The sequence below is a fragment of the Montipora capricornis genome, chromosome 1 (genome assembly GCF_036669925.1).
Source record: "Montipora capricornis isolate CH-2021 chromosome 1, ASM3666992v2, whole genome shotgun sequence".
Taxonomy (NCBI): Eukaryota; Metazoa; Cnidaria; class Anthozoa; order Scleractinia; family Acroporidae; genus Montipora; species Montipora capricornis.
Genome location: NC_090883.1, coordinates 1,307,319 through 1,324,818, shown reverse-complemented (window position 1 = coordinate 1,324,818; position 17,500 = coordinate 1,307,319). Strand labels below are relative to the sequence as shown.

General features: G+C 37.8%; 2 protein-coding genes across 2 annotated transcripts in view; one reads left to right on the top strand and one right to left on the bottom strand.

Annotated features, from left to right (window-relative positions):
- Positions 1-17,500, bottom strand: part of LOC138044349 (fibrinogen alpha chain-like) — a 217,976-nt gene that overhangs the window by 37,658 nt on the left and 162,818 nt on the right. The gene's annotated exons all lie outside the window — the stretch shown is intronic.
- LOC138048595 (uncharacterized) overlaps positions 10,915-17,500 on the top strand; it is a 31,001-nt gene continuing 24,415 nt past the window's right edge. Inside the window, exon 1 of the mRNA XM_068894767.1 lies at positions 10,915-11,074. Coding sequence (XP_068750868.1) covers positions 10,915-11,074 — 160 coding nt within the window. The remainder of the gene's footprint in view (positions 11,075-17,500) is intronic.

Here is a 17,500-nt window from a genome sequence, read left to right as displayed (position 1 = left end):
ATTTACGAATGTAGTGTTCGAAATTAAGAGAAAATCCAGGTTGTCCCTGTTTGAAAAGCCAGACAACCAAATCCTTGAATTTTTGGTTGCTAATAAGGAAACCCCCCTACGATTAAAAGTAACGTCGTGTTGAGATGCAATAAAATGGGGATCGAGAATGAATATGCCAAAGTTGTTACTAAAATTATGTGCCTGTGGTTTTTCGCGGAAGCCTGAGTTTAAGTTTTGGCTTTTTCCTATCTGACAATTTTTTGGAAAATAAACAGATTTTCAAAACACGGGAAAATGTTCAGCTACAGCAAATTAATTTATTTACAAGCCATATTAATTATTTAATCATATTTGGTTGTTTTGGACGGTAAGACACTGAGGCTTTCAATGTGCATTGACTAAGTGATTAAGAGTGGCTGTCTGTAAAAATCAGACAAATTCTTAATTTCGTGGCAAGGGTCGAAAATTCGATTTGGCTCATATTTTCAAGGTAGATAGGCTAGGGCATGACAATAACTACTGGACAGTTTTTTCGGCAAAATATCCTTTTATTTGAGAGAAATATGCAAATTATCAAATTCCGTTAAAATCGCCATGTCACGCACTATTTTATTAAACAACTTTGAGAGTCTCGCATGCAAAACGACATTATTCGTCCGTCTTTAGAACACTCAAATATTTTTGTGCAATGTTTAAATGTGTGCTTGGTCGATTTTAGTGAATGTTGTGCTGTCGTTTTGGGTGGAAAATGATTAAATTTTGAAGACATGTATTTCATTCACTTAAAAGTACTTCGTAAATATAGTTAATTTTCATCATGTGCGAAACCTTCAAATGGACTAAGCTTCTGCTGGTTGAATCGTAGAAGAATGGTCTACAGATTCCTGTAAAAATTTCTTTGGGCAAATGATTGTGAGCGACGCGAGAGCTTTTCAAAGTACGTTAAAAATGCAAATATTTGCCCTTCCGTCGTCAAATATCAATTGACTGGTTACCCATACATTTTAGCATGCGCCACATGACCTGACCCATATTAAGTTGAAATAGACACAGAGATGATAATTTCGAAATGTTCCAACCTTATTTGCTGCACAAGGCAGATCCAAAAGCCGATTTAACGTGTTTTTCCCGCCATTCGGCACATATAAAGCAGTACAGTTTCCTTCTGTTTACACAATGTCTGAGGGCCATCCCATTTAATATCCACACCCCCCCTGTTGACGATTGATGTCATACATGTATCCCTTAAGAAATTATTTTATCCACCAATACCCTCAGAATTTAGTCCATTTGTAAAGAATATGTTCAGAATTTTATTATTTTTGCCGATATCTATAACGATCCAGTTGATGATATCCAGTGAGGTTACCCCCCTTTAGAAAAATAGTTATTTAATGCTGACTACATTTCGAAAAAATAAAAAAGAAATGGGTCACCCTTTAGAAAAACGTAATTATGTTAGAACCCTAAAGAAAAATGTTGTATCTACCTTACCCCCCAAGAAAAATGTAGTTAGAAGGAAACCCCCAATTTCCGCAAAGCCCATACCCCATTCCCAGGCAACTGCAGGGCATTTGCACACGTTGTCGCCACCAGGGGGTTGGGAATTTGCATTTGCATACCCCGGGCGACCTCCGGGCGCGCATTTGACACACTTTTTCGAAAGAACCTGCTCTGCCTCATCCTCATCACAATTGACACGCTGTTAAACAAGCAATTTCCATTTCCAGTACTGCATACAGGTGAAAACTCACTCCAGTCATCTGGCAAAATATATTTTGAGGGTAGGTGTTCCATCTGACGGGAAGAACGGAATTCTTTAACTGGAAACCCTCTAACTAAGGGAAGAAAATTGGAAAGAACCTGCTCTGCCTCATCCTTGTTTGTGACTGTCCTAGATAGGCTTTCTATTTCTTCAGGACGCAACATTTTGGACTTCTGTAAATTTTGATGAGGAAAAAAGTAATACTGTCAACGTGGTGTCCTTGGTCTCGCTCAAAAAACAATATAGGAATCAAAATGAAAAACGAAAGGGCAAAAAACTTAATTACGCATTGACGTGTCGTTATTCCTTGCGCCGTTAATGCACAGCTTTACTGCATGGAGGAACAGACGAAAATAAATAATTCACAGATGTGTTTAATTTGTGTCTGTGCAACGTTTTCGCTCACCAGAATTTATTTCTCAGCAAACTGTGCAGGGGCACCCAGCAATACGCTTCGCTGAAATATATTTAGGAGAGTCAAACTGTTCTAAGAATTTCGGTTTGGCGTTCGCCGGATTCTACGTTGCCAAACAGCTATAGATTTCTTTACTAAGACATCACCTAAAATATTTGCAACCAGGAAAAGTAGTCCCTTACGTTTTCGGGAAATTTTTGCAATTTTTGGCACTTAAAAAGGTCACCTAGCAGTTTCGGACGATCAAATTTTCAGCTAGCAATTTTTGAAATGAAGATCAGCTTCATTCCCTAAAATTTTCAGACACTAGTTTTCAGTTAAGATATCCGAACAGATCAAAATAAAATTAATTCTTTTAGGTGATAAAAACATCTCTTTGGACAGTCTATAAATTGCAATAGCCTTTGGCTTAATTTGCTCGTTGGGTGCCCCTGAATATAGTCGTTTCGATCGGGAGATCTATTTGCTCTAAGCTTCTGTGGTAGTAAAATTGGAGAGCCCACATCTTCAAAAGTTCACTGAGTAGTTCAGTTTTAAGTTACAATAGATTTTTAAGGTCCCAAAAAAAGAATATGATTTTCTCTTTTTGTAATTCAATTACAAAAAACTTGATTGTAAGGATAACTCTTATCGCAGCTACGACACAGCCGCTATTAACATAATTTGATTGGATGAGTTTAAACCTGATTACAGACGAATTCTTCCGCTGGTGTGTTCCAACAAGGATATACGTCATAAGCGCATCTCCTGCAGTTGTTCGGACATAGAAATGTGACTGTAAGTGTAACTTCTCAACTTCACTAACCATATTAAAAAAATCACAATAGCAAGTAGATTTTTTTTTCTTTTACAGGTTATAGCAGTTTTCAACAAAACTGTTGCTTCTCGATATTTTTGATTGTCAGTCGTTAAAAATGGCGCGAAACTCAGATCGGATGTTTCAAATACCATGTAGCATGAAAATTTTGCGGATTCTAATTTTTGCGGTTTTTGCGCATTGACCCGGCTGATCCGTAAAAAAATAGTTCCCACAGAATAAAAAACCCACAAAGTAATACGCAGCAAAAATTAATTTCGTTTTTAGTCATATCAAAAAAATTAGTAGACTTATGCCACTTGGGCGATATACACTGGACTTAAAAAAGAACATTGACATGATTTACCATTGAAAAGCAATCCTAGCTTAGATACATACCGTAGTCTGTATCGCAAACAAAACAACAGCTAAACGTGGTGCCCTTGGTCTCGCTCAAAAAAGAATATAGGAATCAAAATGAAAAGCGAAAGGGCAAAAAACTTAATTACAAAAAGCAATACTAGCTTAGATACATAACGTAGTCTGTATCGCAAAAAAAAAACAACAGCTAAAGGACAGAAAATGACAAGCAATATTCAGTACTAGATTAGCACGAATGGGTCATTTGAAGGAACACCAGTTCCCAGCAGAAATTTCTTCTCGAATCGGAAAAAAAAATCCGCACAATATTCATGCTACACGGTTGCCGATTTTTCCTGAGGATCCTTTAGCTAATAATAGTGATGACAAAATGTGTCTAGTTTAACCATAAAAAATAACCATTTTATTTCCAAACATCTCTCTCTGAAAAGGCGTCGTTGTGCTTCCGGAAAGAGGGAACAGAGAGAGAGATTCATGTCGAGGTCGTTTTCAAGTGTTTTTTTATTAAAAGGTAGGATCACCGGAAACCATCAATCTCCCTCTATTAGAAAGTTTCTCGACACTTTAAGGGTGTCTCACTATTGATTTTTTGGATGCGCAGCGAAATCCCTTTTCTGATTTTGTGTTCGATTGGAAAGCCCAAAAATCAGATTTTCAGATCTAAATCCAGATGACGCATCCCAAGTCAGAATATTGCTTACCTCTGTCGGTCTGTCTTACTGAACTTTGATGGTGCAGTGAATGAATCAATAAACAACGCCGGTTGATGAAAGCTGTTAATCGTTGTACGAATTGTGTTTTGGAACACTTCTAGAGTTTGTCTAGAACCCACAAAAACGTACAATAGGGCTGCCCGGCATGACTATTCCGGGGGTGGGGGGTGGGGGTAGGAGGCGAGGGGTAGGGAGTGAGGGGTAGGGGTGGGGGTAGGTGGTGAAGGGTACTATAGCTGAAACAAACTAAACCTTTACGAAAATGCTTAGGCCTAAACACTATGCTTTAGATAATGAATAGGCCTAAGGTTAGCATTTTTGCAAAGGTTTGGGTTGTTTCAGTTATGGTACCCTTCACTCCCTACCCCTACGCCTCACCCACCACCCTCCATCCCCGGAATAGTTATGCCGGGCTGGCGTGAAACCGAATTTGTTAAACTCGTTTGCCCTTCAAACAAAAATAAAACTGAAATGAACGTTTCATACATATTCTAGACTAGAGCCAAACGCGAACATTAAAACTTGAATATTTTCAAATCCTTGAACTTTATTTCATAATACTTGAAACGTCAAGACTGCTGAAAGTCTCAAGGCAAGATATTTTTTCCAACCAGACATCAACTGACATTGGTGTCATGCGAAGTTAAAACTCGGAAATTCAAAAATTAATGTGTTAGGCCATCCCCTTTTTTTTCTCCTTTTCACGTCGTCCGACCGACCCAAATTTTTGGCATTTCCAAAACAAAAAAAAAAAAACAAAACAAAAAAAGCTAACGACGTTTTTAACCCATTTTATGTAGCATAGGAGTTTCGGTGGTTGATCCTTTTCCCCACGCTGTCTTAATTTTGCAACAACCTTCACCAACTGATTGTCTTGTTGTTTTCCTGGCTCCACAGCTATTATGCTGGGGTACCAGGGCTGCGATTCCGAGAATGCTTATGATTTTTTTTAGGCTTTTTTTTTTCAATCCGACCGACTGACCCGATATCAGGAAACGCATTCGACGGTAAACGAAAAAAAAAGGGGATGGCCTTATGTTCAAAACGAAAAAAGCCATGGAAACTGACTTATAAAAGCAGCTTACTTCTAATTGATCTTCAACCTGCTGTTGATTTAAATACAGAAGACCTCGCGATTTCGATTTTTTTGATGGCGTTAATCTGTGCCCACGGCAGGCCGCCACTGTGCGTTTTTAGAATTATGCACTCCACTGGTAGCGTTCTACTTCGTTATATTCTTTCGAGTTTTGATGAGAGTTTAATTGACATACATCACGAGAAAATATATTTATTATTTAAAAAGTAATTGAAAAGGTCGCACATTTTCATTTATCTTTAACTTGTAGATTAATCGCTTCAAGATTTTAAATAGAGAAACTTGCATCTCGTAAAAATCTGCAGCCGGGAAATCTTCACTGATGGCACTTTCAGTTTCTTCAGTTTCGAGACAGTTTTCGAAGAAAGGTATGATCCATGGATTGACAAGGTCTAGTGTTTTTGCTGCATGCAACAATAGAATTCCAGACATGTCTAGACATCGCATCCAGGAAAAACGATGAAAGAGTCATTTGTTGACTAAACTGTTGAAATTTCCGTTGACGGCTGCTAATCAAACATGGAATATGCATTACTACACAATTACGTAATTGGAGTAGAAAAATACTGTTTATTCACTTTTTTCGGTGCGAATGCAGAAAGCAGTGACTTAGTGGAGCTGATTCCGTCTTCTTATCAGAATGCCAGTTCTTCCAAACAAGGTATTTTAAGTTCTTTATTTTACTTTAAACATCACTTGAACATGGTAAATTCTAACACTTAATTGATGATAAATTATAAATATCCCATCATATTAAGGCGTTCCAAACTAAATCGTCATTTTTCATTCTAGGAAAATTCCGGTAAAAACGGTGATATGTTATGTTTTATTGGGCTCGGTCTTTTTTTAAAATGCAATTTACCGGTGGCGCATGCGTGACAGCCTGCCAAAAAGTTTGAAAAAGTTTGCCAACTTTTTCAAAGGAGTTTGTAGGGAGTGAATATCTTTCACAAGCAAAGCCACCCGTGGTCACTTTAGTGAATGAAATATCCTGTGGCGTTCAGAAAAAAAAAAATCACTATATTTTCGTTTTGGTTCTGTGCTCCATCGAGCTAAAAGCAGACAAATAGTGATTCAGTATCCTCAAGAAAGCAAAAGAAGAGCAGTCAAAATACCAAATACAGCATCTACAATGAAGAGAAACTTTTTAAGACGTGAATTCATGAGAAATTCAACGTATGGTGTAATCGAAGCACAAGCTGTTTCACTATTACCAAGGATCGAAGTCCGACTTCGTATTTGCTTTCTAGCCAGTCGCTTAAATATTAGAGACCACCACATCATCGTTTGTTGATAACATATTTACTATCTTCGCTCTAAAATGTCTATTTAAATATTTTGAAAAAAAGCTGCATTTCGATGAGAGGAACTGTATGCACTGGTTGTGTTTATATGTTGCACAAATTATAAAACCTCAATCGGTGAGTAAAAGAGTCGTAAAACACGGGTGAATTTTTTCGCTGCTTGTCGTCTTTCGACTTCAAAGTCGTCTCTTGGAAAGAAATGTCCTTTCTTTCAGCTTTGAAATTTCATGTTAATTTTGATGATATGTCTGGTTTATCGCAGAGTGTGAGTGCTTGAGCCGCCGACAGTGTTCCCGATCACACTTCACTGAATTCACCTGCCACGCAGAAAACAAACATGGCATCATGTTTGTGTTCGATTTTATTTCTTTGACTCCAAATCAGCGATAATTGATAAATTTGCATTTTAGTGCCTTTCTAAAGCCGTATTTAGTCTAGACTTAAACAGAAAAAGCAAAAAAATTAACGTCTGTTAAAATCTCTGCGTGTGAAAAATACTGCACATGCGATCGCATCACACTGCCCGTTTTAAATGGAGTCCGCAGGGTATTACACTTTCACTTTTTTTCTCAGAAAAAATCAGTTTCACTTAAGTCCGATTTTTGGACCCATAATTCCTTTTTTTTTTCTTATTAAGACTATTAACTATAAGGCATTTTTTGCCCGATTTTCGGAACCAAACTCTTTCTTTCAGTCCACCATTTATGGGTTGCGGATGACCATGGATAATAATTGTTTGGATTCCGATTTTCGGACCCGAAATTTTTCTTTCAGTCCACCATTTGTTGATTGTAGCCGACGATACTTATTTTTCGAGCCCGATTTTTCTACCCAAAATACTTACTTTTTTTCCTACCGTGAATTGTGGAAGACGATGTAAACTTTTGAGTCCTTTTCAGAGCAATCTTAATTCCGATTTCTATTTATGTGAAATGCCCATTTTGCCAACGGATAGCACTAGTTGGAATCCGCTTTTGGAGCCAAAACTTTAAGTTTGACTTGGCTTACACTTAATGACGTTAAATTCTCCCGAGCCGTCGAGTAAGTGTTTTGCAATGCAATAGGTGCAGAAAATGGCACACTTGGAGCCTTAAATGGTACTAACACTTAAATTTGAACACAACCGTGCAAAGCGTCGTTTAAGGTGGCTCCCTAGAGTTTTACTGAGACTCAATAGCGCGCGCTACCATTGCCTGCCAAACGTCAGTATTAATCGCGCGTTCAAAAATGACGCAAGTAACCCTAAGCAGAAACGAAATCACTTCAGTACTTGAAAGGCGTGAAATCCCTTCGGTATAAGTAGCAATAGTTTCAAACTCGGTTCAAAGATGTGTGTAAGCTTAGGGCCAAAAAAATATGACAAAAAAGCTCAATAAATAACCGCTAAAAGAGCTCTAACTTACTCTTGCTTTCTCGCACGCGATACATGGCGTCACATGAGCGTGCGCTAAAATGAATACCCACGCGCGATACCACGCGTGTTTTTCCGATTTTTGTGACGTCACGTAAGAAAATGAACGCTAAGTTTCTCGCATTTCCTTCGGTGAATTTTTTTTAAATTTGGCTCAGTTGTAACCACATACAATTCGTATAAAATACGCTATTTTTGTTAAAATCTGTCAGAGCTAATCTCATATATTTAGAATAATGAGAAATTACAGAATACTGGAAAAACCGTCTGAACAACCTTGACTTTTTACCAGTTCAAAATGTCAGGCAATATCATTTCCATGATGTGACAAAATATGAAAAAAATTCACCGAAGGAAAGTTAAAATATCGAGGAGTCTAGGCCAAAATGAGGAAAATATGTGCCTGTCATTAGATGAGATGTTGCCATGGTAACGGCCTTCATCCAAATATTGACAACCAAAACATAAGTCTTACTTCACCAGTACCCATGCTGGTAAATCTCTACGGGGGAAAACTTTAAGGAAAATTAACTAAGTTTCGTTTCTTAACTCGTGTTCTATAAGCACGATTTTCGTCAAAACTCTAGGGAGCCACCTTAATCCCTTACATTTATTATGAATTCGTTGTTTTATTCTGCATACAAAAGATTCAATTCCGAATGTATAAGTTAAACATGAAAAATAACATAGCAATAAAGATGATATAACTCAAGCATTCCACAGAGATTTCAACTGACAAAAAGAGTTGAATGTCCTCTGATGACATTTAAACGCAGTCCGGAAAAATTATAACTTTTTAGATGTCAAAAAACTGTACTTTTCGTTAGAAACATAATAAAGTGGTCAAGTTTTGAACTGTGTGTCACTTAGTTATTGTAGAATACCCTCTATCGCCAGTATTCTGTCGGAAATGTGCTGTTTAACATGCTTATTTGCCCTTTTTTTAGCGGAATTTGCTTAATTGGAAAAGGACGATTTAGTTTGGAACGCCTTTATTCTTTCATTGTCACCGGCAATTAATTAATTAAGTTTTGATGTTTGCTATTTATCGCAAAAAAACAAAACAAAACAAAACAGTGACCATAGCTGTCTGCATTTGTGGGACATATTTTTATGATGAAATGGTATATGAAATGAATCATATATGAACTGCGGATATGAAATCAAGTGAAGCTATGATCTTGGCAGTTATGAGCGCAATTTTTGCAATTGCGTAGAGAAGCCTGAAAAATTCAGGACTTCAACCCCGTTGAAGTCCTGAATTTTTCAGGCTTCTCTACGCAATTGGAAAAATTGCGGTCATAACTGCCAAGATCATAGCTTCACTTGACATATTATTATTTCATGGACAAATTTTCTTTGAAGTGTGTTCCTCATAAGAAATTTGACTCACTCTATCTCTGTCCCCTTAGAAACTCTTCAAAATTTGCTTTACCCCTTAGAAAATGTCAATAACTCGACCCCCCTTAAGAAAATCTCGTCAACGGGGGGGTGTGGATATTAAATGGAATGGCCCTGATCTACATCGCCAACTGTCATCGTATTTAATGGTCAAATACCATATTTCGGCGCATCTGATCGCCACTGCATCTAACTCAGCAACGGCTGAGTCATTTGTGGATAGTTGCTTACTTCGCACAGCGCCAAAATACTACCACATCTGAACGATCGCTGCTTGACCTTGAATACTTTGCAGCGGTTCGTCATTTGTTTGTCACGCAATGCTGTCATCCCAGCCTAGAGGTAGGGGTAGGTCAATTTCTATCCTGATATATACGTAACCATTTTGAGCACAAAATCTTGTTGAGTGGGAAGAGAGTAAATAAAAGAATATAAAGAATGACTATTTTCCCTTTGTCTTCTGAGTTGTCTCCTGTTGTCATCTCTTACGCGATCCGCTACCTACATTGCGTAACACTTTCGGCTTAAACTCGTTCCTAGGTCTTTCCGCGCTGTGCAAAAGCAGCTTCCACAAAACCAAACAGTGCAAACACAAAAAGAAGTCGTTAGTCTTTTTTTCAACTTTGCAGAATTTGTTTTCGAATACTCTCGCGATAGTCGGAGACTTTTGTGCGTCTTTTGCAAAGTTTTTTTTTTTACTCAAATAGGCCACGTTCGATATATCACTATTCTTACTTGCTCTGAGGCTTTAGGGATAATTATTTTGTAACTTTTTAAAGTTTCTTTTGTCTCTAAATTCCCGAAAGAGACTGGATACAAAGAAGACAACACCAAATATGGATGTTTGTCCTGAAAGCCTTGGGGCCATGTTAGAATATTGACGTGGCATATTGCTTTTCGCAACATACCGGTAATCATACCGTTACCCAACCCCGGTACCAAACGCATCATCTTGCGCGCGCTCGACAACAGACATTTTTTTAAAACTGACAAATCTTCACAAGCCTCTCCCCAATTTGCAGTTTTTCTTACGCGTTCGAAGTCACCCGATCTCCGCACGGAAACAAATGTCACAAATTAATGCCTGAAGCGTTTTGTGAGATTCCGCCATAACAATTTAGAGCTGATGAAGGAAACCTAGTACCTAGGTGCACTTCTGGATACAGAAGGCGTGGCGACCAAAGACATACAACAGAGACTAAGTAAAGCCAGACAAACTGTCTACAGGTTGCGAAGAATTTGGGACTGTAACGAAATTAGCAGGAAGTCGAAAGTTCAATTGTTCAAAACAATTGTCAGAGCAGTTTTGATGTATGGCTGCGAAGCTTGGAAACTCACGAAAACAGAAGCAAAGAAGCTGGACGCTTTCCAATACAAATGCATAAAAAGCATACTGAGAATAAGATTGCCACGGACCATCTCGCACCAACAAATCCAGGAGACCACAGGAGTGAACAGACCGAGTGATGAGATCAGACGCCGAAGATGGAATTGGATCGGGCATATATTGAGGAAGAACAGAGAGGAGCACTGTGTTACAGCATTGGAGTGGAGGCCAGAGGGGAGGAGGAGACCAGGTCGACCAAAAACAACATGGAGGAGAATGGTTGAAGACGAAAGACGAGTAGCTGGGTGGCAATCATGGACGACTGTCAGAGCTTTAGCAGCAAACCGAAGTGTGTGGAAAGAGAATGTCAAAGCCTTATGTGCCTTATGGCACGAAGAGATATAGAGATAGAGAAGGAAAGCCATACGAAAGACAAAGGAGACATTGGACTAGACCGGGAAGAGCTAACGCGTGGTGGGACTTCTTTGTGAATGTAGTGGTATTAACTGAACATTTATTTCACATATGCACAATCCTAGGTCCAACTCGTTCTTATCGTTTTCCAACGTTTTACTTTGGACAGATGAAACCAATGGGAAAATTAAACGTTAGTGTGGGCGAAAATATTTTGCTTCGTTTTCTTCGAGATAAAAACGCTTAAGCTTTACTGTGGCCGGGGCCCGAGTTAGAGCTCTTTCGGGGCGGGTTTCGGGGGTGTTCGTCTCATTCCCTTTTAGCATAAATCAACTAGTGGTTGAAAACTTTATCTAAATCCTCTTCACAGACACTTTGAGAACGCCAAGAGGCGGCCGTCATTAATTTTGTTAGCTGCTACACTAAATACTATCTATCACAGAATAGATAGTAGCGTAGCCAATCAAAGAACTGCTCGCTAGCCCAGACTAAAAACAGATGAACTTTCAACAAATTGTTTCACTTATTTTACAGTGCGACGCGCCATACCGTGGCCACCCAACAAACATTTTTACAAGTTAGTTACTGATCAAGATACGCGAATTTGATTGACAGACACACCTCCATAGAAAGTTTCAACGCGCAAGAACCAAATGGAGGCTTGTCTGTCAATCAAATCCGCTCACACTGATTGGCTAACTTGAAAAAAATGTTTGTTGGGTGGCCACGGTAAGGCGAGTCGCAGTGTTAGAGTGCCCAATACAAAATATGGAAAGCAAAATACGAATATATCGAAATCAAATATTTATATTTGTTTTACATTTTTTTTATTTGTTTAATTTTTTTATTATTATTATTACTATATACCCCTACCTGTGTAGCTACCTACTAAAATGATAGCATTGCGTGACGACCAAATAACGAACGCTGCAAGATTGTGCTGCGGGCGCCGACACTCTTGGGAGCAAAGGTAAAAGGTCGCAATCAAATGTAATATTTTGGTCAACTTGGTGTAGTACGTACAACGAAAACAACTATCCACGAATTGCTTAGCAGCTGTTGACTTAGGTAGATGCAGTGATGATTATATGCCGCGAAAGAAGATCACAGATTCATGATATTCGACCACTGATTACGTTACAGTTGGCGATGTGCATTAGACGTTAATGTCTAAACAGAAGCAAACTTTGACCGCTTAAAGGCGACGAATCGTGAAAGAAACACGTTAAATCGGCCTATGGACCTGTCTCTTACTGCCAATAAGGTTAGAAAATTTCGAAATTATCATCTCTGTGTCTATTTCAACTTAACATGGGTCAAGTCATGTGGCGCATGCTAAGATTTACGTGTAACCCGTCAATTGATATTTGACGACGAAGGGCAAATATTTGCATTTTTAACGTACTTTGAAAAGCTCTCGCGTCGCTCACAATCATTTGCCCAAAGAAATTTTTACAGGAATCTGTAGAACATTCTTCGGCGATTCAACCACCAGAAGCTTAATCCATTTGAAGGTTTCGCACATGATGAAAATTAATTATATTTACGAAGTACTTTTAAGTGAATGAAATACATGTCTTCGAAATTTAATTATTTTCCACCCAAAACAACAGCACAACATTCACTAAAATCGACCAAGCACACATTTAAACATTGCACAAAAATATTTGAGTGTTCTAAAGACGGAAGAATAATGTTCTTTTCCATGCGAGACTCTCAAAGTTGTTTAATAAAATAGTGCGTGACATGGCGATTTTAACGGAATTTGATAATTTGCATATTTCTTTGAAATAAAAGGATATTTTGCCGAAAAAACTATCCAGTAGTTTTTGTCATGCCCTAGCCTGTCTACCATAAAAATATGAGCGAAATCGAATTTTCGACCCTTGCCGAGTTGTGTTTGATAATTACGGGCAGGGACTCTTAAGAGCGTAAATCTCTCGGTTACCGGTTACTCCACTTGTTAGCATTGTTGAATGCTAACAATTATCTTCTTGTCATTGAACGAAATTATAGTGACCGGCGCGACTTCAACATAAATCTTCTTGATGCGACGAATGCAAACTGCAAGCTCATCAAGATATTCCGGGATGCAGGCTTGAAGAAATTAATAAACACCGCAACGAGAGAATACAAGAATACATCTACTTTATTAGATCATCTATACACAACAAACGAAGATAGAATCAGCGAAAATATTGTTCCAGTCTATGGTCTAAGCGATCACTATCCAATTTGCTACACGCATAAATTTGGCAGAGGTAAACGTAGTAAAAACCATCTTGAAAAAACAATCACATCCTTAGTTTCAATCACCATAGAGACAGTGAACAGACTCCTAAATCGGGCGGGCTTTCTTTCTTTCTTTCTTTCTTTCTTTCTTTCTTTCTTTCAGAGAGATATTAAACATTTTACGCCTGCTTTTTCAGTCTTTTAATGCAAATTTTCCTTTCTTTCATAACTTAGCTCTTCTTCTTCTTTTCTCGGAAATTGTATTTTTTTTATGATTAATTAGTAAGAGGACTTTGTGTCGTCCAATTCAGTTACTTTGTAATCATACTCCTGATTAACAAATCGGACTCCAGCTTCGCGGTCGTACGATTTTGTTATTATCACTCGTATTATTACAGACCGCATTGGACTCACTCAGTCCTATTACCATTACTAATCGTAAGTTCCAGTCCCCGAAATGGGCGGTCGTCCAGTACGTCGGCCATGACGACAGTAAAGTCTACCGGGAGACCAATTTTTAGTAAAATAAAACATGGTTGTCCGAGGTTAAAACAACGGAAACCTGGCCAAAAAGAGAACATGAATTAATCATGAGCAACACCTGACATGAGGTCCGATAGTACTGTGAAGTTAACAATTGAAGTTAATAATAATAATTATACTAATTGTTTCAGGAATATCATCCTGGTTTTTAATTCTGGCTCGCTTTTAAAGATAAATCGATCGTCAATTTAACGCTAGTAATACACATTCTGTTTTGTTTATTCAATTCCGATGAATTTTATAACAACTATAGTTATATAGGGCAATCTTTCCGCAAAGAATCCCTTATAACTTAAGTTATCTGACGCCCAAATAGAGTTGAAATGAAGATTGATAAAAACTAAAGGAAGACAGTAGTTCAGTTATTGACGCTGTCCCATCTTTGCCTGACAATATTTACTATTTAAAATGTTTGCTTGCCAACAGGATGTTATTCCACGAGCGACAGTTGGATATGAGACTGGCAAACAGTCAGAGGTCAGTCAGAGGCGGGTGGTGCTTTGTTAGCTTATACCAAACAAGAGGGGATGGAATAGTTGTTTCATTAAACGGCATCTTATTCGATGGCTTAACATATAGTATGCGCGGATATTTTGCGAGCTGCGTAGTATTTTTCCCTGGCAGCACAAAAAGCCAGCCAAATGTCCTTTATTTGATGGGATAAACGAAATGACGAGTTACACCTCCTACTATACATAACCTATTCAGCCATCAAGGTAATATTCATTCTTACGAGATGAGATCATCGCTAAGAGGAAATTATTTTCTTAAACGTTCGAGAATACTGATATTCCGGCAAAAAAAAACTTTCTTAAGAATTGGCGTTAAAATTTGAAATTAACTTAATATTGTGAAGTGCGCTAGATGTCAAAATCCAACTTCAAAAATAATGTTCATGTATCCTCCTCCAAAGACTAAATGCATCATTCTGAGGCTTTGCATCGTGTTGAAAAACTTCCGTTCCGTCCGTATTTGCTCTGTTCGAAACCGGTCAAAAGGGGACACTACAGTTTATCATCGTCTCATATTTTGCGCGTCCTCTTGACCAAATATGGTAAAATGGCGTAAATAATGGAATAATAAACTTCATTAATTAATTAAAAAGTCTGAACTGTTTATAAAACAGCTTGCGCAAGACTTTTCCACTTAAGGTCACACCCGAGACTCGGTAAGCCAGTCAGTACACTAACAATGCGGGTAGCTCTGTTGACAAAGAGGGCTTAAATATCTGAATAGCGCTGGTAGTCGCTGATATGGCAGCCTCACTATTGGTTAATATTCATGTTTGATACTTTTCTGCTTGAATGCTCTGATCAAAGTTGCTTTCCTTCGAACGACCCAAGTCGGTAAGTCTTCCTACCGAGCTGTGGTTGAAGGTTATCACATTTTAATGTTAAAAGAAATCTAAGAACGTTCATAAAATGTTTTGAATAGACTCTAAGCCTAAGTATATGTTTTATATGGTCCAAGTCAAACGCTAATAAGCCGATTATTGGTAATTTAACGTATAGGGTGATAATAAATGAAGTTCGTCATTTTTTTGGACATAACAAACGTAAGCTAAAATAAACGAAGTTGTAGGTGTGTTCGATTGCTACTGAATGATTACGTAGTGCGTTGAGGCCATATCCTAATATTGCTGCATGAGTACAGTATGGTGTCCGCGGTCCGCGAGAAAAAAGGATAATCTTGAATATCTTACCTGAATCAAACGTAACGAACTGAAAGTTTCCATGAAGATAGGTTTTTCGTTTCTTGCGATTGTATTAAATTGGCAAGTTCCAAACTGAAATATTTCTCTTGTAATTTGAAAAAAGGTCAACATAATCGCGAGCCCTTCGTCCCCGAATTTGGTCCTTGGTCCGCGAATCATGTAAGCAGTCCAAAAAAAATACCTTTGAATCCCGATAATTTCTGTAGGAAGATGAAAATTTATTTATTCTGTTCTATCCTTGATATATCTCAGGTACAATCGTATTGGATGTCGTTGTGAGTATAGAATCTGCATTTATTTTCAGTTGACCGTCTCCCATCAAAAGCTCCATTTCATTATACCATGACCGTGTAGGTATTCTAGATATACAAAAGAAAGTAACCCGTTTGTAAACATGTACAAACAAGATTCTGAAAATATTCAGTTAAAGCAAAGACCTTTTCCATTTATCGAAGGTTTTCTTTACCTGCGTTGCGAGATTTAAGTTCTCTGGGGTCATAAGTGGTATATAAGTCGCTGACCAAGGACCCCTATGCAAAAATTGTTGATATTTTTCAAGAGTCGAGAAAACAAAAGATTAAAACTCTGCAGCAAATTTCTTCCCAACCGCAGAAATTAGCTTATCAGTGTAAATCCGTTCTGCAAAAAGGCACGTGTTCTCGTTGCGTTTTATCTTTACACAAGCCAAGTATACATGTAAGTTACGGAGCCGCACTACTGAGTAGAGACTTTCTAGAAAGACAAAATTAACACACCTGTTAACAAACTTGAATTCCACACAAGCACCAATAGCAGGAAAGCCGAAATTTCGTCATGTGAAAGAAGAATAATCAAGAAATCATTGGACAGACTTGTTTTTGGTGGTACTGTAGTTAATGAGGAAATATAACACCATTTTCGGAAAATTCGCGGACCAAGGACACCATACTGTAATATTTTATTATTTATTGAAATCGAGGTGAATAGTGGCAAAATATTTACCGAGGCGCGAAGCAGCGAGGCAAATATTCTGCCACTATCCACCGAGATTGAAAAGAATAATTGTTTTAGTATATACTCACGAAGTGATCTCAACAGCATTTGCAGAAGAAAACCATTCAAAGTCGATTTAAGGAGGCTCGAAATAGTTCCTCCTTTTGTCAAACAAATAAACATATGCTGTCCTTAGATTCTGTAGACATGAAAAATCAATTTTTTTCATTTCACTAAATATTTCCCAACAAGTTTTGCTACATTTGCAATTTTTTTGCTCTATGTATTTGCTGTCATTTGTCGTCGCTTAACAGTTGTACCGCGTAGTTCATCGCGTTTATGAGATATTTGTAAATTTGCCTAAATTTCGCATGCGGTAATTAGTCGGTATTTGCTTCGTTATCCCGTCTATTCAATGTACTTAAGTTCTGTTTCCTAATTATATGTAATTCCCTTTGTGCATTTAGTCACTTCATTCGGCATTCGTCTTTCGTATAAAAGGTATTGTATTTCCTTTTGTTAGTCAGTTGTTGTACCCGGAGTGGCCGTACAGATCTTGTAAGTAGTTTATTTCAGTCGTGGTTTTTTGGCGTTTCTGAAGCTTTAAGTATCTTGCTTGTAACTTTGTATTTCTAAGTCTTGTTTTCTGTGGTACATGATCGTCAAGTTGAGTACGAATTTTCAAGCTGTCCAGGAGTTAAATTAGTAACCGATGCAGTTACGGTAGTCATATGGAGACACAATTTGGCGAGGGTATTAAGTACCCATCATAGATTTCTCTCATCACATTTTGGTACAAAATAACTTTATCATGGCAACGATAAGGCATTTCTTTGAGCCTTTAAAATCAAGACATGTGGTGTTTTTTGAAAAAGGGGACGGTGATTTTTCCCTTCAGCTTTACCAGATAATGTTAGAAATAATCTCTAAAATATTTAAAATTCAACAAAATCTGTAGGTCAGTTTTTCAGAAAAGTAAGTTTTTTTTTAAAATGTCTCTAATTTTTTTTTCACCTTCAGTATTT